General features: G+C 34.4%; 8 protein-coding genes and 5 pseudogenes across 13 annotated transcripts, besides 4 other annotated features; 9 read left to right on the top strand and 4 right to left on the bottom strand.

Moving 5' to 3' along the window:
• Nucleotides 1–285: 285 nt before the first annotated feature.
• TVAGG3_0535030 (DBF zinc finger family) lies at nucleotides 286–1,212 on the bottom strand (the record flags this gene model as incomplete). Its single annotated transcript, XM_001317112.2, has 1 exon — nucleotides 286–1,212. The coding sequence occupies one exon, from the start codon at nucleotides 1,210–1,212 to the stop codon at nucleotides 286–288; it is 927 nt and encodes a 308-aa protein (XP_001317147.1).
• Nucleotides 1,213–1,618: 406 nt separating this feature from the next.
• Nucleotides 1,619–4,359, top strand: TVAGG3_0535020 (regulation of cell shape; the record flags this gene model as incomplete). The annotated part of the gene is made up of 1 exon (XM_001317113.1): nucleotides 1,619–4,321. The coding sequence occupies one exon, from the start codon at nucleotides 1,619–1,621 to the stop codon at nucleotides 4,319–4,321; it is 2,703 nt and encodes a 900-aa protein (XP_001317148.1).
• Nucleotides 4,360–5,089: 730 nt separating this feature from the next.
• On the top strand, nucleotides 5,090–5,829 carry TVAGG3_0535010 (RNA polymerase II transcription regulator recruiting protein; the record flags this gene model as incomplete). The annotated part of the gene is made up of 1 exon (XM_001317114.2): nucleotides 5,094–5,813. One exon carries the CDS (start codon nucleotides 5,094–5,096, stop codon nucleotides 5,811–5,813), a length of 720 nt encoding a protein of 239 aa, XP_001317149.1.
• A 1,720-nt stretch (nucleotides 5,830–7,549) lies between these two features.
• Nucleotides 7,550–8,389: a mobile genetic element.
• Nucleotides 8,390–10,361: 1,972 nt separating this feature from the next.
• Nucleotides 10,362–11,199: a mobile genetic element.
• An 86-nt stretch (nucleotides 11,200–11,285) lies between these two features.
• Nucleotides 11,286–11,354: a mobile genetic element.
• Nucleotides 11,355–12,993: 1,639 nt separating this feature from the next.
• TVAGG3_0534970 lies at nucleotides 12,994–13,851 on the top strand (annotated as a pseudogene). The gene has a single exon. A coding segment is annotated over exon 1 (858 nt).
• A 628-nt stretch (nucleotides 13,852–14,479) lies between these two features.
• TVAGG3_0534960 (protein of unknown function, DUF4106 family) lies at nucleotides 14,480–15,301 on the top strand (the record flags this gene model as incomplete). The annotated part of the gene is made up of 1 exon (XM_051237741.1): nucleotides 14,480–15,301. The coding sequence occupies one exon, from the start codon at nucleotides 14,480–14,482 to the stop codon at nucleotides 15,299–15,301; it is 822 nt and encodes a 273-aa protein (XP_051095565.1).
• An 86-nt stretch (nucleotides 15,302–15,387) lies between these two features.
• Nucleotides 15,388–22,952: a mobile genetic element.
• On the top strand, nucleotides 18,520–18,666 carry TVAGG3_0534950 (uncharacterized protein; the record flags this gene model as incomplete). The annotated part of the gene is made up of 1 exon (XM_051237740.1): nucleotides 18,520–18,666. One exon carries the CDS (start codon nucleotides 18,520–18,522, stop codon nucleotides 18,664–18,666), a length of 147 nt encoding a protein of 48 aa, XP_051095564.1.
• Nucleotides 19,296–19,934, top strand: TVAGG3_0534940 (annotated as a pseudogene). The gene has a single exon. A coding segment is annotated over exon 1 (639 nt).
• TVAGG3_0534930 lies at nucleotides 20,406–20,860 on the bottom strand (annotated as a pseudogene). Its single transcript has one exon. A coding segment is annotated over exon 1 (455 nt).
• TVAGG3_0534920 lies at nucleotides 22,186–22,949 on the bottom strand (annotated as a pseudogene). Its single transcript has one exon. A coding segment is annotated over exon 1 (764 nt).
• Nucleotides 22,953–23,574: 622 nt separating the features above from the next.
• On the top strand, nucleotides 23,575–23,776 carry TVAGG3_0534900 (uncharacterized protein; the record flags this gene model as incomplete). Its single annotated transcript, XM_051237739.1, has 1 exon — nucleotides 23,575–23,776. A coding segment is annotated over one exon (202 nt), but the record flags the coding sequence as incomplete, so codon positions are not given.
• Nucleotides 23,777–23,804: 28 nt separating this feature from the next.
• On the bottom strand, nucleotides 23,805–23,933 carry TVAGG3_0534890 (uncharacterized protein; the record flags this gene model as incomplete). Its single annotated transcript, XM_051237738.1, has 1 exon — nucleotides 23,805–23,933. The coding sequence occupies one exon, from the start codon at nucleotides 23,931–23,933 to the stop codon at nucleotides 23,805–23,807; it is 129 nt and encodes a 42-aa protein (XP_051095562.1).
• A 1,257-nt stretch (nucleotides 23,934–25,190) lies between these two features.
• TVAGG3_0534880 (uncharacterized protein) lies at nucleotides 25,191–25,472 on the top strand (the record flags this gene model as incomplete). The annotated part of the gene is made up of 1 exon (XM_051237737.1): nucleotides 25,191–25,472. One exon carries the CDS (start codon nucleotides 25,191–25,193, stop codon nucleotides 25,470–25,472), a length of 282 nt encoding a protein of 93 aa, XP_051095561.1.
• A 23-nt stretch (nucleotides 25,473–25,495) lies between these two features.
• On the top strand, nucleotides 25,496–25,957 carry TVAGG3_0534870 (annotated as a pseudogene). The gene has a single exon. A coding segment is annotated over exon 1 (462 nt).
• The last annotated feature ends 93 nt before the right edge of the window (nucleotides 25,958–26,050 follow it).

The following is a 26,050-nucleotide window of genomic DNA, read 5'->3' as shown; positions in this document are numbered from 1 at the left end:
TTAAACATTGTTGTTTATTTGTGTTAGTTAACTAACATTTGTGAAATTTTTGGACTCGGCTGGAATCAAAGATTTTCCCTTTATTTAAAGCAAAAAAAATCACAAATTATTGATTCATATCAAATAATTTTGATGTAAAATCCTTCGACTCGAACTCATTTTATCGTTTTAACCTCAAATATATCCATATGCACAGTTCTTATTACATTATTTATAAAAAACAATTAACAGGTAATACAAAACAGCTTTTTATTTAGATCTGAAAAACTATTCTCCGGCACCATTCTACATTATGCCAAGAAATAAATCAGATAATGCATCAAATTCTGCCCATTTCTTCTCTACCTGCATATTATTAACATGTTCTGGACTCATGCGATGAGCCTGTGCATTTTTAAACGAACATCCGCAGAGTTCGCAGAATCCATTATCAGATGGACCCATTTGCGCAGCATTGCACTCTTCCTTTTGCTTTGAATAATTGGCAAATTTAGCAAGAAGTACTGATGGATCCTTTGGAGGCTGTGTAAATGGTGTAAAGTAGTATCCACGTGGTACTGAGTTATCAAAGATAACTGGCATCTTATTCATCTGTTTAAATAATGGTTTATAGCAAGATTTATCATCTGCCACAACAATTCCTACAAAAGGAGTAGCCTCTTGGGTTTCTACTATGTGCTGAGTCTCTTGTATCTTTGAGGCTTGTGTTAGAGGCTTTTGAACATTTGCCCAAGGAATTTGAGATAAAAGTATAACTTGAGGACTTGAACTCATGTGTCTAGCCATTTGTGCTGCTAATAAATTACCTCGGCTCATGCCAATATTCATTTGTTGAGTTGAAATTAATCTTATGGGTCTATCTGAAACGACAGCATCTACAGCAGGGAAGTTCTCTGGACATATTTTTGCTCCAATAGCACTTAAGCATGCCGCAACCTGAGACCGTACTGTTGTGTCTTGAATTCTTATGAGAATTTTCAGACCTGTAAACATATTTGGGTGCAGAATACCAAGGGGCTCTTTTTGAACTGGTGCTACATTCTCTGAAGTTTCGGTGGTGCTGGATTTTGTGTTTATTAAGTCCGGATTTTTGAAATCAACTCTTTTGATTTTTAATTTTGGTTTGAGATTGTTTTCAGATGTTGGAATATGTACCCTCGAGCTGTTCTCTCGAGTTCTGATATCGAATAATGAAACTACAGCCTCGTTCATTTCAAAATTCAACACCAGTATAATTTTGGCGGGGTTTTGCAAAAGTGACAATAATTTTAAGAATTATTTTCTCGATTTGACCATAAAATATAATATTGTACTATATTTAGAAAATAATGAAGGTGAAATCAAGTCGATATTTTCGGTTTTGAAGGATGAGGAATTTCATTTTGCAATAGGATCATTATCTGTTAAAAACCATGTGAGACTATTCGATCTAAGTTATTTGGTTATTAGATATTGTGATAATATCGTAGTGAAATTTTAAAAAAATCTAAAAAACTATCATTCATGAATAAAAGTTTTTGCATTTAATTAAGCGACTCATAGTCTTTTTAAATTTTCATTGAGATTGATATAAATTATGAGCGCAAAAAAATTTTGTAAACTAGCTTACAATATCTCCATGGAGGAGAAATCCCTCAGGAGAGAACTTTGTATATTATTATGTCACCATTTACGAACAAAGATGCCAGATATATATCAGAAAATATGCGAATACTGCAAAGAGAACAGTCTTTTACCCGTCGGCTGTTCAAGTATTGAAGAAGCTTTAAATACTAGGTACTCCTCATTTGCAGAAGATCAATTTGTCGCATTTATTCGGTCACTCAGACCTGATGATGATTTCCCAAGTATATTTAGACGCATTATGCCTTTTCAAAAAAATATAGAAACGATTAATATTCACGACATCAAACCATATTCACGCACATTTATGCACTTAGATGCTATCTACTGTATGTGCACAGACCCTGCATCTAGAATTTTATGCACTGGTTCAGATGATAAACTAATAAAAGTCTGGTCTTTGCCAGATCTAAGGCCCATTCAAGTATTTAAAGGGCACGAAAATGTTATCACAAACATAAATATCAATCCATTATCAACAATGCTCGTTTCAAGTTCTCAAGATAAAACTTTGCGAATTTGGTCTCTTAAAACAGGTAGATGCATCGCTGTTTTGGGAGGCTTTACAACAGATGTTATCCATTATTGCTGTTTTAGCCCTGTAGGATCAATGATTGCCGCTGGATGCGAAGATGGAACTGTTCATTTATGGACAACGGCAGATGCAGTGCAAGGAAAACCATCGTCACATGTATTTAAATCACGTACAAAGGGTGCAGTCCGCTGGATTTCTTTCTCTCCTGGTGGAGAATTCATTGTTTACAGTAGCGAGCCAAATTGCGTCGCAATTATACCACTTAAGACATTAAACGAAGTTATACTACCGCCAGACCACACGTCCGTCTGCGATTTCGTTGGTTTTTCAAATCATTTATATTCAAATCACGGAGAACTTGGTCCTCGCCTCATTACAGTCAGCAATGAAGATGGTGGTTGCAATTCATGGCTCCTTGAGAACCTCCAATGGAAAAAACAACACGCATTTAAGAATGTCGGTACAGTTGGTCGTCGTGCCTCAAAAATTACATGCACAGCGTTGAACTGTGACGAAAATGTCTTAATTATTGCAAGAACAACAGGCGTTTACATATATCATTTAATGACAGGTGAAATGCTCGGAGATATCATGGATTGCGCGGCCGCAAGAGAATGTAGTGCTATTTCTCCTCATCCAACAATCCCATCCATCATATTTATAGCGAACAGAACCGGAGAAGTCGCTGTAATTAATGCATATACTTGCAGAATCGTTTGCCAGACTTCTTTGCCCACGGATTACTCTTTTATTGATGCATGCTGGTCCCACGATGGCAAATGGATCTTCGCAACCGATATCCTGGGAAGCGTCACAACGTTTACAATAAACGGGGTCGGCCTCACAAAAGAAAATTTTGAGAGGGACATTTACGAATCCCTTGAACCATCGAAAGATGGGACAAGGCAGTTTATGGACCGGAACGGAATATTACTACAGAAGCAGCCGGACTGCATAGATATCAGAAACCTCGATTTGCAGCTCCAAATGCTTCAGGGTCCCGTAATTCAAAGTTGTGCCGCTGAATTACACATTGTACAGAGAATTGTATCCGGAGAAAGAGTACCGGCAGCAGTAACTGATGCACCTGCTGCTGTCGCTGCACCACCTCAACATATAAGATCGAGTATAGAATTACCATTCAATCCTTGCGGACCAAACCCAATACCGCCACCTGCGACAACTACAGATATCACAGCAGATGATGATAATCAGGAGCTCAAGGTCGAAATCCAAAGCGATACAGAAGATTGGATTTTCGATTTAGAAAAAGATAAAGACAATTCTTACTTGGTCCAAGGGCCAGTTTACTCAAGGACATTACCAGAAAACGAAAAATGGCCTGCTTGGGCAAAGATTTTAGCCGTAGATGATAATATTTACGTTCCTCATCATATGGATGAAGTAATGTTCATCAGAGAAGCTTACGATGGCGATTCTGTGATCACTGAGTCGACTCGCGCGTTCATTACTGCAATGGAAGTAACCGGAGAGAAAGATACAGCGAAAGTAACCCTTTCTTTCCCTTCAAACAAGGAGTACAAGCTAGAACTTGTTGTAAAATACCCTAATCCTAATACTTTGGTTCCATTATCTCGTTATAGATACGCAACAACTGAATTAATCGCTTCTTTAGTTGTTGGACAAACGATATCTTACTTCAAGCATATCGACTGGTTCGATTTCCAAGTTGTAGAGGCTACAATCGAACAAGTCAACAGAGAAAGTCCATATAATGGAATTGAAATCACTGAAAAAGTGACATGTGAAAAAGTGACAATTTCACCATGGGAAGTTTTATATATTGACAACAGGTTAATTAGCTATCCTGATACTCCTGAAACCACGAAGGCCAAGCAATTGCAGTTAATGACCAGTATTGAAGCGATTAAATCTGATGAATCGTATAAGGCTTTCCTGAAGGCCGCTCAGATGCCAGCTTTCAAGGATTTGGCTATCCCGATGTCAATGGAGTTCTATTTCGAAAGACTTAGCTCTTGTTTCTATAGAAACGTCCACGGATTGTTGTATGATACTAAATTGTTGTTTGAAGTGACCGAAAAATGCCTCGCAGGTGAAGACAACCTTAAGGACAAGGCAAAGAAGGTCTTGATGATTATGCAGAAGGTGATGGATATACATAAGAAGACTAATACTGATTAATGTTTATAAATAAAGTTTTTATTTGAATTTATGCTTTTAAATCATTCGGATTTTTATTTTATTTCATGACAAGTTTGAAAAAATTCGGAAAAATTGAGATATTTCCATACAATTCCATTAATATTTGATGTTATTACAATGGAAATTTCGATAAAACTTCATTGTTTTACTAATATACCGTTGAATGTATACTCTATCCTAATGTGAATGTGATTGTCAACTCTCTATCTTCTTATTTTCTATTATATTGGAATTATAGATGGAAATATTTGTTTGAATCTTAAATTTTTTGAAATCAACCAAATTTTCTAGTTAATGAGATTTGAAATTTTCAAATATTAGCTTAAAAATTGAAATGTATTGAGAAACTTTATAGAAAAAGTAGTAAGAGTTAGTGTTATCCTTATTTGCTTAATAAAAAGAAGTGCGGAAGAAATGAACGGTCGGTTTGCAATGAAAAAAATTTTTGGGACATTTTTTATCGTTTGAAATTTTTAAACTATGCTTAGTATTAGAAATGAAATAATTTTTCAGTGAATGGTAAACTATAAAATTTGTTGGAAACTGATGTTTTTTTACAAAATTGAAAGAATTCAAAATTTGAAATCTATTTCAAATGGATTCTAGTATTTATCTATTGTACATTTTAAAAAACACATATTAATTTTTTTGAACATGTCACTATGGCAAAAAAATAGCTCACTTTTTAAAATTTTGATCAAAATTTTGACAATATTAAATTTAAGAAATTTTTTGAACTTCATTTTAATAAATGCCATATCTCTGCAATAACGGTTCTCTCTCACCAATTGAGCAACCAGAAATTCAGAACGTATCTGAATCTGAAGATCTCTTCCCAGTTAAACGTGTAAATCAAAAGCGCCAATCTTTTTCAAAAGATGAAGATCAAAAACTTACTGAACTCGTCGAACAATACGGACAAAGAAATTGGAACTTCATAGCCAATAAATTGCCCGGAAGAACAGCCAGACAAGTACGCGAGAGATGGATTAATTATTTATCTCCAAATGTAAGCCACGAACAGTTTACACAAGAAGAGGATGAGTTATTAGAAAAGTTAATGGACCAATACGGCACAAAATGGTCCAAAATAGCCGAGTTTTTCCCAAAGCGTACAGATGTTCTTTTAAAGAACCATGGAGCTCTTATAAAGCGCCAAATCAAGAAAGGAAAACGCGTTTCTGTCCTTAAATCTAATAATAATTCACCAATTGAACCTCCAAAATTTGAAATGCCAGATAGAGTTCAAAGCCAGCAATTAGTGGCCAAACCTGAGAATATGTCAACAAGTGTTTTGTTCCCTATTTCCGAAAATATGATTTCTATTCCGACGCCAACTTTTGATCAAAATATTTTACAACTGTTACTAAAACCACCTGAAGAACCAATATTTAGTGGGTTTTCTACAGTTGAAGAATCCATTGATGACGATTTTGACGCAGAATATTGTGCGGATATTGATATTTTTTGATCATATATGTTTGTTTCCATTAAAGTAGTTTCTATTATGTTTTAAATTCTGTTTTTTTTCAGATTTTTTCAAACAAATTTAGAAAAATTTAAATTGAATTAACCATTTGAGAGATAATTTATAGTTAAATCATATCTCTACTAAAAGTATATGAAAATGGCTTATTGAATTTTAGAAAGAATCTTCCTGATACTTCCAATAGTGATGCGAAAAATTCCCAAACATATGGGGTTTCTCATATCCCGTCCCCTATCGTTTCCCCAATTCAATTTTTTTGGAATTTTATTTTTTTTCCCGCCCATTTGAATTAAAAATGGGCGATTTTCGTTAATGTGATTGAAATATCATAAAATTAATACGTATTTTAGCTAATAATTCTATTTTTATACAATATTCTCTCATTAAATCAACATTTTTTTCTAATTTTAATTTTTAATTTTTAATTTCTTCATAATTTTAGCGATTTATGCTCATTATTAGCAAATAAATAATATATATAATATACTTATTTCATTTTATTCAGATAGGTCTTTGGGATTGGGATACCTTGTCCAAATTCAGAGGAAGTTTGAGAGGTTGGGATGGGGTAGCCCATATTCAATTATCCCAAGTGTACTCCACGAATTTAAAATTATATTATATTATTGATGACATATCTAAATTTATAGATAAAAATTTCAATGCGTACACAATTTTTTTTGAGAAAATTCTTTTTTTTTACTTATTTTCATTCATAAAAGCTCACGTGAACTTAATTAACAACTGAGACATTTCCTATGAAATCATTTAATGCCGTCAAAATAGACATGTCTAAGCTGTTTTGAGTGACTTTCGCTCGATGTCTGATGCAATATCAGACATCGAGCGAAAGTCTCTCATATTGGCAACACATCCATACGATCAATACTATAGCTACGAATTACAAGCCTGTTTGGGCAATTTTTGGCCGAGTTCTGATTTTTCATTAGATCTCGAGCGAAAGTCTCTCAAATTGGCTGCCAGTTCATAAGAGTGAAACTCTAGCTACAAATTAGAAGCTTGCTTGAGAGACTCTCGCTCGCGTTGGGATCTGCATCAGAACTCGAGCGAAAGCCTCTCAAAGTGGTAAGACCTGCTCATTGTTGAGCAGGAGCTGCGTAATGTGTTCGAGCAGAGTGAGGCTCTTCTAAGATCTTCCTTGTGATTGGAAGAAATTAGAAGAGTCTCACTCTACTATTTTGTAATTGTATGCCCCGGCCTTTGAGTGACCAGGGCTGCGTAATGTGTTCGAGCAGAGTGAGGCTCTTCTAAGATCTTCCTTGTGATTGGAAGAAATTAGAAGAGTCTCACTCTACTATTTTGTAATTGTATGCCCCGGCCTTTGAGTGACCAGGGCTGCGTAATGTGTTCGAGCAGAGTGAGGCTCTTCTAAGATCTTCCTTGTGATTGGAAGAAATTAGAAGAGTCTCACTCTACTATTTTGTAATTGTATGCCCCGGCCTTTGAGTGACCAGGGCTGCGTAATGAATTCGAGTAGGATTGTACAATAGCTCGGCAAACGCCGAGCAAATTGATATAAACGTACATCCCACAAAAAATGGATTGTCAAAATTTATCCCAAATTTTACAAAACCGCAGCGGTTATGACATCCCAGGGCTAAAAAAATTCGGAAACTCGCATCTCTACTTCCAAAATTTTTTTAAATTTGAAAAAATGAAAATTATTTTTAAATTATTTATGGTAATTTTTTGATTTTGTTATAGACCGAAAATAGATTTTTTCGGTTTTCTCTTCAAATAATTGAAAGAATGATACTATTATAGGTTTATTATATTATATAGCATATAATCATGCTATAGCCGAAAATTATAAGTTTTGAGAAGATTGAATATAACACAAATAAATTTGAATGTAAGTTAAATTGCTTGTTGTTTTTAATAGCTATTTAATGAGAAATCCAATATTGCAAAATTCAAATTGAATGATTGAAAGAACAGAAAAAGTCATTCTTTTCAATTTCGAATATTTTTCATTGTATTTATAATTATATGGTAAATAAGATATTTAAACTTGATTTTTGAAGGAAAATTCACAAAATTGAATAAATTCAAATAATTTTTATTCAAAAATAAACTAGTTATTTGAGTTTAATACTAATTATCTATTCAAACTACAAAGTTTGTAATTTAAAATATTTTGTGAGATCAGATTGAATTAATTCAAGGTTCTTTTCAATTAATATTAATGACCATATTACGCATTTTCGAACATTCTAAACCAAATATATAAAAATGGGAGACGAATGATAAATTTTTTAGACATAAAGAAGTTGTTTACCGAGTTTTAGCTCTTATCTCTAACAAAAAATTAATTTTTAAAAAAATGACCGAATACGTTTCACAGCGAGAAAAAAATAAAAGGCAAGATAGAATTTTCTAGACATAAAGAAGTTGTTTACCGAGTTTTAGCTCTTATCTCTAACAAAAAATTAATTTTTAAAAAATGACCGAATACGTTTCACAGCGAGAAAAAAATAAAAGGCAAGATAGAATTTTCTAGACATAAAGAAGTTGTTTACCGAGTTTTAGCTTTTATCTCTAACAAAAAATTAATTTTTAAAAAAATGACCGAATACGTTTCACAGCGAGAAAAAATAAAAGGCAAGATAGAATTTTCTAGACATAAAGAAGTTGTTTACCGAGTTTTAGCTCTTATCTCTAACAAAAAATTAATTTTTAAAAAAATGACCGAATACGTTTCACAGCGAGAAAAAAATAAAAGGCAAGATAGAATTTTCTAGACATAAAGAAGTTGTCTACCAAGTGTCAGCTGTTACTTCTTCTCAATACTGATATAAAATAAAAATCTTTTTTATTTTATTTAACCCTTTATTGTTTCATTAAACTTCATTTATTTTATATTATAGTTTTATTCTTTTAGCTACTTGTAAAATAATCTAATTTTATATCATCATTTTACCGGATTATTCTTCAGTACATCGATTGTGTATCTAAAATAATATCATTATCCATATTCTGTTTTTTCCAAAATTCTTTTAAATATCTTTTTTGGTTAGATTACTTTATACTTTTTACTTTTATTTTTTAATTTCAAAAAAAAATTTGGTGATTGTTCTATTCTGTTACAATGTGCATTATCATATTCTAATGAATTATTCATTACATACATTTAAAAAAACTTGTTAAAAATGATATGAAAAAATTATGTTTATTATTACGCTGTGAATGTGTCAACAGCGGTCATGCCTGTATCTGTATCCCATATTTGCCACAACCTTTCTGTATCTGCATTTGTGTATTTCGGTTTCAGCTGATACATTTGATTTGGCGTGTAATTTGTTCCAGTTAATGGATTAATTGGGAGATCTTCATGCGGTGTGTTATTATTGTACTCCCAAATAAAGGCAGGAATAGCCTGAATGCTTTGGCAGCGCTCCAATGTCGGCCAGAATCTCTCAATCTTCCCATTTTGGTAGGAGAATGAGAGTCTGTATGCCGCCATTGGACGCCCCAAAGATCAAGTAGATCTTAAAGGCGCCCCTATTTTCTGAACCGTTGTCGGTCCAGAAACAATAAGGGGCGCCAAATTCAATGAAGGCGGAAGCCGCAACGTTCGCTGTCGTCGCTGCCAGCATATCTGGTATTTGTATACACGCTAGGACTTTGCGGCTAAAATCGTCGATTATGCCATAAATATACTGGCCACGAACACCCCTAAAATAATGAACATATGCGTGCCAGATAAGATTGGGTGAAAGCGCCCAATATCTACTGCTGTTTCTGGCCCGGCATGCTCTAATCGCGTCTTGGTGAAATGATTTTCTTTGAAGTATCTGCGTACTTCTCTATAAGATACATCAATTTGTTGTAATTTCAAACGTTTCCATTGTTTTGTTTGACCACAGGGAAAGGCCCAGTGGTCATGTATCACAGCAAGAGCTTTGATTTGGTCGTAGGGATTGACCCTACGACCTTTCTTGCCTTTAGCAATGGGATATTCTGTAAGCTAAATTGATTTTGTAAAAAAGATTTTGAAACATCTAAATATTTGAAATCATTTGATTGAAGGGTTGGGGCGATGGGAACATGGGTGCAAGCTTCTTCCCATGTCATTTTACCTTCTTCAATCTGATTGGAAATACCAATTAGGTAAATTCGATCGACATACCCTTTGTAAGGATTCATTCTAATGAAGTACGTTAACAATCAAAATATTCTATAAGTGTCTAGTATGGAATTCAAAAGAATAAAGAAAATGGTAACATAAATAAACGTATTATGAAATAATTTATAATTAAAATGAAAAAAAGAAAAAATAATAAGTAAAGTGACTGGAAATGAAAATGAAAATCAGTGTACAGTTTTATTTTTTTCTCGCTGTGAAACGTATTCGGTCATTTTTTTAAAAATTAATTTTTTGTTAGAGATAAGAGCTAAAACTCGGTAAACAACTTCTTTATGTCTAGAAAATTCTATCTTGCCTTTTATTTTTTTCTCGCTGTGAAACGTATTCGGTCATTTTTTTAAAAATTAATTTTTTGTTAGAGATAAGAGCTAAAACTCGGTAAACAACTTCTTTATGTCTAGAAAATTCTATCTTGCCTTTTATTTTTTTCTCGCTGTGAAACGTATTCGGTCATTTTTTTAAAAATTAATTTTTTGTTAGAGATAAAAGCTAAAACTCGGTAAACAACTTCTTTATGTCTAGAAAATTCTATCTTGCCTTTTATTTTTTTCTCGCTGTGAAACGTATTCGGTCATTTTTTTAAAAATTAATTTTTTGTTAGAGATAAGAGCTAAAACTCGGTAAACAACTTCTTTATGTCTAAAAAATTTATCATTCGTCTCCCATTTTTATATATTTGGTTTAGAATGTTCGAAAATGCGTAATATGGTCATTAATATTAATTGAAAAGAACCTTGAATTAATTCAATCTGATCTCACAAAATATTTTAAATTACAAACTTTGTAGTTTGAATAGATAATTAGTATTAAACTCAAATAACTAGTTTATTTTTGAATAAAAATTATTTGAATTTATTCAATTTTGTGAATTTTCCTTCAAAAATCAAGTTTAAATATCTTATTTACCATATAATTATAAATACAATGAAAAATATTCGAAATTGAAAAGAATGACTTTTTCTGTTCTTTCAATCATTCAATTTGAATTTTGCAATATTGGATTTCTCATTAAATAGCTATTAAAAACAACAAGCAATTTAACTTACATTCAAATTTATTTGTGTTATATTCAATCTTCTCAAAACTTATAATTTTCGGCTATAGCATGATTATATGCTATATAATATAATAAACCTATAATAGTATCATTCTTTCAATTATTTGAAGAGAAAACCGAAAAAATCTATTTTCGGTCTATAACAGTAATTTTTTGATTTTCAAATAAAATTTGGAAATTATAAACGTCTAAAAACAACCTAATAAAGCCAATTCATTCAAAATATCCAGAGAAAGGGACAAACTATCCAGTGTCACTTTTCAAAGGAATAAAAAAAATAATAAAGATGAAATAAAAAAAAAAAAAAAAAAAAAAAAAAAGGTAGTGGGGCTTCCAGGCACTTCGTGCCTTCTAGCCCTAAGAATTTTTCCCAAGACCCAAGAGGAGGACCGAACCCCAGCCGACCAGCCGTTGACTTTTTTGTCAAGACTTCATCGTAAATGTTTTGTCAAGACTTCTTCGTAAATGTTTTGTCAAACATGAACGTAAATGTTTTGTCAAACATGAACGTAAATGTTTTGTCAAGACTTCTTCGTAAATGTTTTGTCAAGACTTCTTCGTAAATGTTTTGTCATGATTTCATCGTAATGAGCGTAAATGACCAAAAAATAATGTTTATGTTAGAATGTTAGATCTAACACCTTTTCTAACATGTTTTCTAACATCGTAGAAAACTCATGAATTTCATCGTATATTTGTCAAGACTTCTTCGTAAATGTTTTTGTCAAGACTTCTTCGTAAATGTTTTGTCAAGACTTCTTCGTAAATGTTTTGTCAAGACTTCTTCGTAAATGTTTTGTCAAGACTTCTTCGTAATGAGCGTAAATGACCAAAATATAATTTAGGTGAAGAGGTGAGATGTCACCTCTTTTCTCACCTTTTTCTCACCTCATAATTTTCATGATTTCTTCGTAAATGTTTTGTCGAAACTTCTTCATCGTAAATGTTTTTAACTTCACTTAAAATGCCACGTAAGCTACGTAAGAATATACGTAAGAGGAAGAGAGCATTGAAACATCCAATAGTAAAACTGACACCACAACAACAGTTGCAACAACAAATGATGAATGACCCCACTATGTTGCAACAAATGTCAAGCAACCCTATGCTTTTAAACCGAGTTATTGGTGCACAGAGTGGAGGTTTAAGAGCGGCACTTTTAGCGAAAATGGCAGGCTATGGTGAGCTGCAGACGGAACAGCTTATAACCTCAAAGTCAAATGAATTTGAGTTCACTCAAAAATCAAATAACAGATGTCAAAAAGTCAAACATAGACATACAGAAACAAATAAGTGAAAACGAAAAGAAACTAGAATATGACAGACACACAAGAAACTCAATGAGTTAAACGTAGAGAAAAAGAAGAAAGAAGAACAACTGAAAGAACTAAGTACAGAGGAATATGCAAAAAAGTGTCAGAAAAAGCAGCAGAAGTAGCAAAAATGGAACAAGATGTCATAAATTTGAAAAACCATACTACTCAATATAAAGTACTGAAAGATGAAGAGATAAAACAAAAAGCCCTGAAGACATATATGGATAGCGATGAGTATAAAAAGAATTGAAGCAAAGTAAGGCAAAGGAAAAACTTTTACAGTTGCAAAACCAAACCGTACAGTATGAAAACTTAGCACAAGAAAGTAAAAATAACGACGCAAGCCATGCAAAAGGCAATGAAAAAGCGCAGAATATATAAAAGCTAACAATGACTGGTTAGATGCCCAAGCTAACGCTAAAGCAGCCCAACTTATAGGGTCAATAAGGACAAAAAATACAAGCGGATGAAGACAGTTCAAATGAAGCTTTAACAAATGCTGACTTTAAGAACGCCTTCGAAGCTCTTCATAGTAAGGTGAAACAAGTGAACGACTTCTCATCTGGAAAGAAACTGAAGTCTGAAGGTTTCGACAAAGAGTTAAAAGAAGTAGCACAAAATATGACGAAAATAACAGATGCAGCAACGAGACAGGCAGTTCAAAGTGCCTATGACGCCGTTAGAGCAACTGTTGTGAAAAGTCAAGAAAAAGAGTTACAACAGACCAAAACAGACCTAGTAAATGCTTTCTTAAGAACGAAAAGTCAGGTAGGACATTACGCTGCAGATGGAACATATGTGCCAGCTGGTGGAACTTATATACCAGCTGTTGGAATTTATATACCACCAAACCCTCCAAGAGAAGCACCTGCACCAGGACTACCTAAAACATTTACATCGTCACATGGACACAGACACAGGCATGCACCAAAACCAACACAACAACCAACAGTTCAAAATCCAGCACAACAACAACAACAACCAACACAACAACCAGCACAACAACCAACACAACAACCAACAGTTCAAAACCCTGCACAACAACAACCACAAACCAACAGTTCAAAACCCTGCACAACAACAACCACAAACAGAGCAAGGACATAAAAGAAGTAGAGAACAAGGAAACAAGAATTCTTAAAAAGGCTTAAGGAAGACTATGGTTACCCAGATAGTATTGACTTTAGTGACAGATATAAAGAAGCTATTAGAAAGTTCAAGGATGGAAATACTGACCCGAACCTATTTAGCTTTATGGTTCAGCACCAAATGGGATATAATTTCAAACCTGGAAAATACAAGCTCGCTAAGGGATATGATTTAATAGCATATCATCCAAATGACATGACTGAATTTACTCCGAGATATTTGATGTCAGAGCTAAATGACAATTCAACTCCCGTCATGAAACGCGTAAAAAATAGAGACGGAACGAAAGAAGAAAGGTTTTTGAGTCCGGATGACTTAGAAAGGGAACTTGTTGAAAACGGTCTCGGAATATATGAAATGCCAGCAGATGAGGTACAAGAAACTCCACAGGAAGAACTAGTTCAGATACAACCAGACATGGAAAAATAGTTCAGCAACAACAGCTAGAAGAGCCTGAAGGAAACGAACAAGTCACTCCTTTGGAAACTAACTTCACAGAACTAGATGAAGATTTGGAACAGCCGAAAAATCTTGACCCTCAACAAGAGTATGCGGAGAATATGGAATATTTCCAAGAGTCTAAAAAAAATTCAGCTGACATAGTAGAAGAATATCGAAAAATGTTTGCCGACATACAAAAGACTCCAACACCAGATGAAAATATTCAGCATAGAATGGAAGCACTGAAAGAAAATGTACACAATACAACAACCCTTTTTACTTACGAGCATTTAACGTTCAATCTTCGGATGAACTCGGTGAAAATAAAAGGTTAAATTTCAAGAAAACATATAGAAATGAAACATTGTTTAAAGTTCATTCAGAACCTAACCAAGATGGAAACAAACCTACTTTTGTTTCTGCAGACGATGGAACTACAATGAGATGGGGTCATAAAGCTAATCCAGATAGGTGGTTCATAAACTTACAACCTCAATTCCAAGAAGTTGTAGACGCAATGGAAGTCAATGGTGAACGAGATATAGCTGGTATTTTAAGCGCGGCTTTAATGCCATTGAAAGATATGAAACATGCAGATATTTTGGACCAGTATGAAATGAACATGGCTGATGGAAATATAACACCTGACGTTCTAGAACATTTATCTCAAAGAACTACACAGAACCATAGAGATGGTATATTTGGTGAAGAGTTTAGAAAGAAAGTTATGGACAGAGAAGGAAGAGAACCTATTGTACATGACCTTGCAAACGAAAGTTTACAAAATGTCATAAAAACTTACTTTGCAGACAATGAACCGAGAAGGGATGAATATTTAAGAAAACTCAAATGGACAGTACCAAATGAAATGTTAGTATTGAAAAACATGTTCCTTGACAAAATAAAACCAACTACAGAAATAAACGACGCAAGACTGAAAGATTGGGTAAAAGCTTTCCCATTCACAAAAGATATAGTTGGTAACATGGAAAGAAAACCAGAATGGCTACAAAAACATATATTTGGAAACGAGCATATTCCATATGGACAGGCACTGTTTGAAGAGCTTGAACCAGAAACTCAGGAAAGAGTCATGCAAACAATACGCAAAGACTCAAATACAGACTATGACAAACTCTTTCTAGGATATAGGTTACCTGAGATGGGCGACCAGAGCCAAAAGGCAAAAAGGACATGGGAAATTTGCAACATACTAGATGAACATAATGCAAAGATGCAACAACTTCAAGCAGAGGGCAATGAAGGAAAAAGAAGAGTTAAAAACTCAGTCAGGAAGAAAGTAAAGCTTGGTCCACGTGGGTTCTATTATGACATATAAATCCAACTATTCTATATTTTTACTCATATGAAATGTACGCCGCTCAGAATATAACGCCAACAGTTTTGGATGCTATGAATGGAAATGTTTCCGAATGGTATAACGAATGCGACAATGCCATTAGAAGGTCAGAAATAGTTCCTGGAACTTACGAATATACAAACTGCTGTTTCTTATGGAAATGTAGTGAGTTTGGAGAAGGTTCTTCAACAACAGTAGATATTGCTTGCGACAGGTTTTCATATAATTTCTATTGACAACTCTTTCTTATACGTGGAACAAGACATTGAAATAAAACCTTCTGCCAAGTTGTCTGACAAGAAAGGTTGCAATGGAATTTTCTATGTCGGATACCAATATGCTCCAGAAGTTTTCATGGGATATAAGATATATTCTAACTCTGACTTAGTTCAAAACAGTAACATGGGCCAAACTATGAATGGTTCGCTTTAAGAAACTCAGTACAACCACAAGCTAGAGAACAAACAGACCAGTATGCAACTATTGAGAAAATAAGAAGACTTGACCCTAACGTTCCAGGAGTTATGTTGACCTTTCTGGACAAAACTGCAGCAGCAGTAACCAAAGTAAAATTGAAACTTAGAGTTCCTTTGTCATCTTTCCTCATCTTCAGGTTTTTAAGATACTTGCCAAACTGGGCAGGAAAAATTTCTATCGAACTTACTCCAAGCAAAAATAACTTAGTCATTGCACCAACACAAGACCCATTCACTCTTACAGAAGTAGTGGGAACAAATAAAATGTCATTCGCCGACTTTTGCAAAAAACAAAGTTGACTTAGACTTTGGTTTCTCAAACCTCAACACTGAAGTAAACTATTATTTCAATGCTGCTGGAGATGCTTGGGACCCAGTTAAGTTCACATGCGAAAAGTTTGAATGCAAGAGAATAGAAAGCAGACTTGCAGTCTATATGTTGGACCCAGATATTTCAAATGCTTTAGCTGCCAAATATATTGCAGTTCCACTTATGTTCCCTATACACCAAATATCTGTCAAAGACTTTGCAGGTGAAGTTGGGAAACCAAAGTGCTGACCCAGGTGCAAGAACAGATATTGCTTTAACAACTGCAATGAAACATGCAGATACTATGTTTGTACTGTTCAGACGAACTATAAATGACTATTTCTTGCTTCTACAACCCTGGTATTAAATACCATATAAACATAGATGGCAAATATTATCCAAGAGAAGTATTCTACAGTTGAAGATATGAGGTCATACAACTTGACATTAGATGCTATGAACTTTAACAACAACTTCACAACAACCATTAACCCTGAAATGCAAAGTTCTATTATGCCATATGTGAAAGTATGGACCCATACAGGAGCTCAAAAAAACTCAATATACAAATGGAGACCGTTCAAAACTTTGGCTTGGCATTCCATTTGCTGACTCAGAAGACTTTATGGTGGTATTTCAACTGTTGGTACTGTACAAATACAATATACTGGTGACAGAGACGGTCCAGATGAACTGAGAGCAAAGAAGTTTACAAAACCAATAGCACTTTTCACGGAAGATGCTCTTTGAAGATTCGTTCGATGAAACCTGCTGGGGCTCCTCAGATTGGCATAACGACAGCTTCCATCGAGCAGATTTGGCAGCAGGTCAGTAAGTTGTTCTTGAACTGACTTCTCTCCGTCAAATATTGACAGTACGCCAGTTTGACATAGTATTGTATTATAAACTTTCCTTTAGAAATATCTGTAAGTTTTGTTGTTATATTTTTGTCAACGTCAAAACTTCACCATTTCAGTTATACCAACTTTCTTTGCTTTATGGAAATATTTTTGGTTCAGCAAATATTGCTATTCTATAACATTTACCATTGTTTGTTAAAGAACTATTCTGTCAATGTATTTGTATTGTTTGTGTGTGTAAACTTTGTTCTGCTTCAATTCGAAGAGATACTCGAATACGTCCATCTTTTTATTCTAAGTAAAATGTCATTTCCGAAAAATAGAAGCGTGAGTGTTTCAAAAGGTTTAATGGCGGTGGCAGATGTGAAGTTAAATTCACCAACTCAAACAAACAGTCAAAGTGTTGTTGTCAATGTCAAAGAAAGAGATGTTGAAGTGGGAAACCATACGAAGACCAAGATGGTATAACAATAGTTCCTGTAAAAGAACAACCAACATACCCTGAAGTTAGCAGAGACTTAAGTTCTGTTGCAGATATTCGAAATGACTACCAACAACTTAAAGACAAACTTAAAAACTCAGGAGAAGATTTGTCAAGCTTTGGTATAATGTTAAACTTGGTCGAACACAACCCTGTAAAAGTGAACTCATATGTCATCGCACCTCATGAAATTTTGAAAGAACTATTGAAACTTTTGACAGAGGCAGACGATATAAACATCAAAGAAATAGAACCCGACATTGCTTGCTGTGGTGTTTCATACAATGTCATTGACAAGATATACGTTATGAAAGGAGGTGAAACGTTGAACTTAAAATATAGTTTCCCAGACGTCATAAAAATATTTGACGACCACAACATTTCATTAAAGTTTGTTTGCTAAGTAAATGGCAGAAGACATAGTGGTTTATACTATTACGACTAAAAAACCCTGAGTCATATAATTCTATAACAACAAACTTACAAAGTCCTCAAGGACGATATTGTAAACTGACCTTAAACACGATGACGACTAAAGCCTGTTTTTGCTCTTTTGACACCAGAAGACTTTGTTGTTGTGAATGGTAAAAAAAACTTCTTTGAAGATACTTACTCAGATATACCACCAACAGGTTTTGTTGACTTATTTTAATACTTTAAGGACGATGTAACATGTGCTGCAACTAGAGCAGGTTCATTATGTTGGATGTCCGACTGAGTTTAGTATAAACGATATGAGCTATAATACAAAAACTTATATCTGGTTTTTACTACCAACAGTTTCCTATAACAGGAAAAGGTGTCATACAAGGAATGTCTGTTCCATTGACTTTAAGTACACCTATTTTATATATTGTTTCAAACTTAGGTTCAAAGTGCTATTCGAATGTTGACAGAAACTACTATGACCAAAAGATACTCATGCGTATAAACAACACTTTCTCTGCTGGTTTGCCTATTGTTCATTTCGAATGCAGAGTTTCAGCTTTAGTAAACTCAAACACTTTAGCAAACATAAACTTTAACCTTAGTTGACGCAAACTTTGTTTCCTGTAAAACTTTTATGTCCTATGTATTTGTCAATGACGGCAGAAAGTTTCGAATTGGAAGATGCAACTGGTGAAAGTATTGTACTACAAGAACAACTTCAACAACAAATAGCTCAAGAACAACAAATAGCTCAAGAACAACAAATGCAACAAATAGCTCAAGAATAAAAAAATATTTTTTTTATTTTTATAAAAATGTACAGAATAGATGTTTCAGATTTTATGACTTCCAAGCATTCAGAAATATGTGTCCATTTAGAGGACTATAACAAAGCAGTCGAGAATTTGAAACGTTTTAGTCATTTATGTTGACTCTGCCCCAGAATGTTATGTCATGAAAGAATGGGATGTTGTCTTTAACAAACCAAGAGCAACAATAGTTTCAGAACAAGAATGTAGACAGAAACTTAAGAAAATAAAAGTCGTACAAGTTGGCATGAAGATGTTAGATGCTTGGGATATCTTATTGTCAAAGTTAGAGATTTTTCAGTTCGAGGTATAAAGTTCTAACACCTTCTCCAAACTTCTATTCTATCTTCACTGGATATAAATACGAACAAGTAGAATGGAAAAGAAAATATATATAGAAGCTTGGTTAGACCATGTCAAAGAAATTATATGCAATGGAAACGAAAAGGTTTATGAGTATATCTTATGTTGGTTTGCAAACATCTTACAACATCCAAGTGCTAAAAATGAAACTGCTCTCATTATAATTGGAAAACAAGGAACTGGTAAGAACACTTTCTTTTACAGATATCTTATGCAAACTGTTAGAGGGCTATTCGAATCCGAATATGACAAACTTTAGAAAAACATCTGCGGTAAATTTAACTCTTCAATAGAGAATATGAAACTTATAGTATGTAACGAACTTCAAAGTATAGATACAACAAAAAGTTTTGAACTCAGATGCTTTGAAGAGTCTTATAACAGACAAAGTTGGAGTTGTTGAAAGAAAATATAAAGACCAAAGAGTTTGTGAAAATGTTGCAAATTTCATCATGGTTTCAAACAACGCCGTTCCGATGAAGTTAGAAAGTTCTGACAGAAGATATGTAGTTGTCAAGAACGTCAGAAGCTCATATGCAAGATACAGAATATTTTGACGACTTAGCAGAAACTTTGACACCTAACTTTTACAACCACTTGTTCTCATATTCATGACATTAGATATTTCTAAGTTCAATCCAAGACAAATTCCACATACGAAGAGAGAACAAACATTGTTAGAAGCAAACAAGAGTGTATATGAACTGTTTATAGATGAAACCGACTTTGAGTGTTTAGATGAAAGGTCATTGTACGATGAATATAAACAGTATTGTCAAGAGTATGGTTATATGGCAGCTTCTAAACGTACATTCTTGGCAAATGTCAAAAGTCTTTTAGACATACAGAACGGCGTATATACAAAGAAAAATTTTTCTGAGTAAATTTAAAAAAAATATTTTTTTATCCGATAGAAAAGATGACGAAATATATTTCAGTCAACAAGTACATGACAGAAGTCAAAGAAGAACTAGACCCATTCGCTTATTTGAATGTTTACTTCTACCATTTTGAAAAAGTCTACATTTGACAAAGTTTGGAACATCGAACCAGTTAAGTTTGCTATTGTGACTAAAAATGGTGCGAAATTTGAAGACTTAGACATAGAAGGTTTGTTAGCAGTCAAAGAAAATTTTGACAGAAGGTTTTCAAACCTTAAAGAAGGCAAAGCATACAAACTTGTTATACCTTATGAACCAAAGAAAGCAGACGACTATGAATATTATGAGTCTAAGATAGTTGAAGTTCAAGGTAAATTAGGTAAAAAGATTTTAGAGTCTAAGCCAGTGTTTGCTCCTAAAGAGAAGAGAACATTGACATTGACCCAGAAATGTTCTAAAAATAAAATTTTATTTTTACATGTCAAATTTCTTTTTCTCTGGCTCTGGTTCAGGTTCAGGTTCTTTCTTCTCTTCTACTTTTTTCTCTTTCTTTCCTTTCTTCTTCTTTTCTGGTGGAGTTATGTCAAATTTCTCCGAACCATATTTATGTAAAAGTTCTTTGTCCTTTAATAGCTCTTCTATTCTGTTTCCTATTTCATCTTCAAGAACAGCGCATGTGTCTTCTTTGCATTCTAAGAACTTTGTTGGACTTCATCTTTCCAATCGGCGTCATCTCTGTCAACAAGTCTGTCATTGACAAATTTTAAGACTGCTCTTTGTAATGTTTTATGGTTCTTGTCATATTCCCAGAAACAGAACTTTAGAACAAATTCACCTTTCTTGTTTACACTATGTAAGATTTTATGGTCGACAGATGTTTTGCTGTCGAAAAGTTTGTCTCGAATATAGATAGCGAAATCGCTCGACATTTTCAAAAAGATAAAATTTTAATTTTTCTAAAAATATGTTAGAAAAAAAGTTTGCTGACATTGACAAGAAATTTGAGAATGTTTTAAATAAGAACAAGAGGAAGTTGGAAAATGCTCAGATAAAGCCTATACATGACAAGTTCTTATTTGCTCAGAATGGTATAACAGGTCTAATTGCCACCACCTGGGTCGGGTAAGACTTCACTTATCTTAAAATGGCTGCACAACACAAGAACTAGATGAGAGAACCCATTCTATGAGTTAGTTGTTATTTGTAGTACTTCTGGTCAATTTGACCAAACCGTCAATTCGTTCAAAGATATTATAAAGAAGTCTAAGTTAGTATGTATAAAGGATACTGAGTTGTTAGATTGGATTAAAGAAGTACCAAAGAAGAGTTTTGAAGTATAATGCTATAAATGAGTATATAAATTCTAAGTTTTAAAGACCCAAATGAGGAAATGCAGAGAATATTAGAGAAGAAACACTTCAGAAACAAACAGAAAGAGATAGAATACATTTCGAAGAAATTGCAATCGTACGAATTGGAAAACGTACCCTCATAGGTGTCTTCTTATCTTAGATGACTTTGCTTCTCATCCTTGTTAAAGAAACAGAGAACAAGAATGTGTCGAATTCTTAAGAAGCTCAGACACTTAACATCTCAGTTGTCATTTGTGTACAGACAGCAAAGAGTTTAAGTAAGGATGTTAAAAGAATACTTACTGACATTATACTTTTCCCTGGATTGTCCGAAGACGATTTCATGGAACTTATGAAAGAGTCCATGGCAGTAAGTTTGACAGACATGAACTATGGGAAGAAGTACAAAGTCATTACAAGACCCTCATACTTCTTCAGAATTCATATCTACGCAAACAAAGTTCAAATTGTAAAAAGTCAGCAAAAATAAAGAGTTTTGGCGACCAGGGTTTTTTCACTACTCGCTGTTCTTCTCTCGGTTTTCCGAGGAAATTCATGAAATTTCATACGGAATTCAATAAAAATAATGTTTATGTTAGAATGTTAGATCTAACATGTTTTCTAACATGTTTTCTAACATGGTCTAAAACATACAAAACTCATGAAATTTCATACGGAATTCAGCAAAAATAATGTTTATGTTAGAATGTTAGATCTAACATGTTTTCTAACATGTTTTCTAACATAACTATTTACAAGCGTTTTACATGGTATATGTTGCGATGGTTCATGACTCTAAACAATTTCGTAGCTTCTATTTCTTCTGTCAGTATGTCAAAAGTTTTAACGATACCGAAAGTTTCTTTATACTTCTTCTTGACGTCAGATAGAAGGAAATCGTCAGCTGTTGGATAGTTTTTGTTTAGAAATGTCAACATGTCCATTTTATCTTCTGCTGGTTTTCTGCTTCTTTCTTTAAATCTGCATAGTCGTTTCGCATACGTTCTATCTCTTTGACGGAGTAGTTATATTTCCTCATTGCTGCTTTACATTTTGAACATTGCGGATTCATTTTTGCGTTATATTCTGAAACCTTACCTGCTAAAACAACTAAGGCGTCAATGGTTTTCTTCATCTCGAACATAGCGGGTCTTATTTGTTCGTTCCATACCTTACCCCTACTATCTTTATCTCTTATTTCCCAAACACATTTTGCAACTAATGAAACAAAGTTGTCGTAGGTCTTAAATTCTTCGGATTTGTAAAGGTCAGAGATGTTCTTATATACCATGTCGCAATCTTTGTCCATGACTTTGTGGTTGCAATGAAATCCAAGAAACTCATAGTTAACCTTTCGTATGAACTTCTTTATTTCTACTGAGTCAGTCAGTCCGACTTCTATTTCATCGAATTCTGGAATAGTGAGTTTTTGTTGTTGGATTTCAGGAAGTTTAGGTAAATGGTCAATAATATCCTGCATTTCATAAAGATACTGTTCATTTGTTTCATCTTTCGCACTACAGTCTAAATTATTTGTTAAAAGTTCTTGCTTTATCTTCTGGATTTTTGTTTCGAAAGTATATGAAGAAGGAATGAAGCTTTTCATTTCTACTAACATTGAAGTTGGGTTCATGACTAACGAGTTTGGTGCTGTTGTTGCTAACATGTTCTTACAATAAAAATAAAAAATATTTTTTTAAAAAAACCAACTTTATTTTTTATTTCGGGAAAATTCATGAGTTTTGGTTGAAAAATACGGTGGAGCCAAAAGTGGCTCGACCTCAAAACAAGCATTTTGTGAAGAATATAGCAACCCGCTGTTTTCCGCGGGTTGGTTTTTATACAAAATTCAAGAGTTTTAGACCATGTTAGAAAACGTGTTAGAAAACATGTTAGATCTAACATTCTAACATAAATTATATTTTTGGTGTAAATTTCATGAAAATTCAAGAGTTTTAGACCATGTTAGAAAACATGTTAGAAAACATGTTAGATCTAACATTCTAACATAAACATTATTTTTGCTGAAAAAGTGTCATTTTTTCATGTCCGAAGACTCGAAGGTGCAACACTTCCAAAATACCGACGAACTCAGAAGAGCAGCATGGCAGTATCTTCTTGACAACTTCTTTGAGTTCTCCAGGTACACCTTGGAAAATGCTGAAGAACTCCGACACAGAGAATTTGGAGAAATTGCACTCCAATACTACCTTGACAAACAAAGGGTAAACAAAGGGTAAACAAAGGGTAAAATAAGACTAAAAACTTAACGTTTAAAAAGTGACATTTTTATGAGCTCCGAGTCACCGAGAAAACTTGGTCAGATGTTAGCAGCTTACTTCCCTGAGGAGGATGGAAGCGTTACATACGTAAGGTTCAAAAACAACGAACCTGGAATTGCGTACCAAATTCGCAATTACATGACCATGGAAGAGTACGAAAGGTTCCTACAAGAGAAACCAGCTCTAAACAACTCAGAAAAGAAAGAAGTAAAAAGTTTAACTCGTAATTGTTTATTTTTTTACTTGTATGGGCAAGCTGCAAGAATGAAGTCGACTATCTCGGTCTTTGTCTTGACCAGTTGGACTGCTCTTGCGAGTACGTCTGTTTTGCGGTCTCCAGCTGGTGTCTGACCTTCGTAATTGCGCATGTTCTTGAGAGCTCCAACTGTAAATGGTTGTAGGATGAAGAGTCTCTCAGACTGCTTGAGGTAGTCTTCACGGTCACGAACCGAATCTGTGGTACGAGTCGAATTGGTCGACCTTAGGGAAGAGACTGAAAGCCTGTTCTTCCATAGGGGCTGTGGCATACTCTTTGCGTAAACGGTTCAGACCTTCTTCGAACTCTTGGTCTCTCTTCGATTGGATTGAATTGGAATTGGGGTGGAGGGTTTGACATGAACATCCAAGGGTTAGGGAAGTAAGGCATGGGTTGAGGAGGGTAGTTTGGAAAGCCTTGTGGTGGGTAGTTTGGAAAGCCTTGTGGTGGGTAGTAACCTTGAGGTGGAAATTGGTAGTAATTCGGAGGTCCTTGTTGGAACTGAGGTTGCTGTGGGAGCCTTGTGGAGGTGGAACCTGTTGTGGTGCTGGAGCATGCTGTTCTTCTGGCTGTGGAACGGGTTCAGTAGGTGGGACGTCGGACATTCGTTTGTGTCTTAACCGTCTTTGTTCTGAAACAATATAATATTGTCTTGAAAAAGTACAATATTGTCTTGAAAAAGTACAATATTGTCTTGAAAAAGTACAACATTGTCTTGAAAAAGTACAACATTGTCTTGAAAAAGTACAACATTGTTTCTTGAAAAAGTACAACATTGTTCTGAAAAAGTTCAAGACTTGTTCTGAAAAAGTACAGCTGTACTCAAATTTGAGAGACATTGTACTGAATTTATACAACATTGTTCTGAAAAAGTACAACATTGTCTTGAAAAAGTACAACATTGTCTTGAAAAAGTACAACATTGTCTTGAAAAAGTACAACATTGTCTTGAAAAAGTACAATATTGTACTGACTCAGTATGGAGCTTGACCCCTTAGACGAAGCAATTTATCTAATTGAGGTAAATGAAACCGTGAAGGAATATCTCAGCAAGTGCAAACCAAGCAAGTCCATTGGCTTCTGGTTGTCCAAGAATAGTGTCTTAAAGTTGGAAATTGAAACAGGTGTTGCAATTCAAGTTCCAGAAGGCACTGCATTCGATGATATTAAGGATGTGAAGAAAGAAGCCCTCTTGAAGTTCTTCATGAAACGTCCTTGGATACTACTTCCATATCGTGAGAGCCCAATTCCACGAATTACACAAATTCTCAGAGCACTACTTCACTACTCTGGACAGCCGTTCTTCATAACCTCAGAAGGCGACATCCAACCAATTCAGTAAACATCTCATTTTAACTTCACTTTTTTTATGTTTTTACTCACACTCGTACTCAACAGGTTTGTGTACAACTATTTCAACTGTGAACCTTGTATTGACCGGTCTTCCTGCAAATGCAAGTTCGGTCAATACACAATTTATGGTGGCAAGAAAGACAGTGGGGAATGTTATTCTGACATCTGTTGTTGCGCTCGAGAGAGAATTGAAATTCCAGACCCAACTCCAACAAAACTCAAGTTGCCGAAGACTCATGTGAAGAAGAAGCCTTCTGGTAAGTTTCTTATAGCCATCTATATGGCACGCTTTGAGTAAAAACATTTTTTTTTCTTTTTTGAATGAAGCAAGTTAAATTCGTCCCACACCAATCTCAATGGACCGATGAAGAGTTTCAAGCCATGGTTGAAGGCGTTGAGAACGACATAGACGGCGAACTTGAAGGAGCTCAAACCACAATTGCAACCAAAATTGCAGAGTCAAGGAACAGATAGCTCCACTTAAAGCTACCAAAGCTACTCTTGACCTCATGGATAGTTACCGTTTAGAAGTAAAGAGTGGAATAAGACAATTAAAATTAAAACTTCTAAACTACGAAGCTATACTCCAAAAGTTAGCAGAAATGAGAAGACTTTACCAGAGCTACTTACATGTAAGGGACTTACCTTCAAGCAGTCCGACCAAAGATGAATTTTCTGACATTGTCCCAATTTTGTCCGAAAGTCAGCTCAGATGTTTCGAACTGCTCCCAACATATCCAGAATATGAACGTTTGCCTGAACTCTTCCGCAATCTCAAAAAACGTTTTTTGGTTCTCATGTTCGAAACTTTTATCGGAAGAGACAACAAACGTTCAGAAGAAGAACAAGATATTATTTTAAACTTGTTGTATGACT

The sequence above is a fragment of the Trichomonas vaginalis genome, chromosome II (assembly GCF_026262505.1).
Source record: "Trichomonas vaginalis G3 chromosome II, whole genome shotgun sequence".
Taxonomy (NCBI): Eukaryota; Parabasalia; order Trichomonadida; family Trichomonadidae; genus Trichomonas; species Trichomonas vaginalis.
This window is presented reverse-complemented; position numbering and strand designations above follow the sequence as displayed.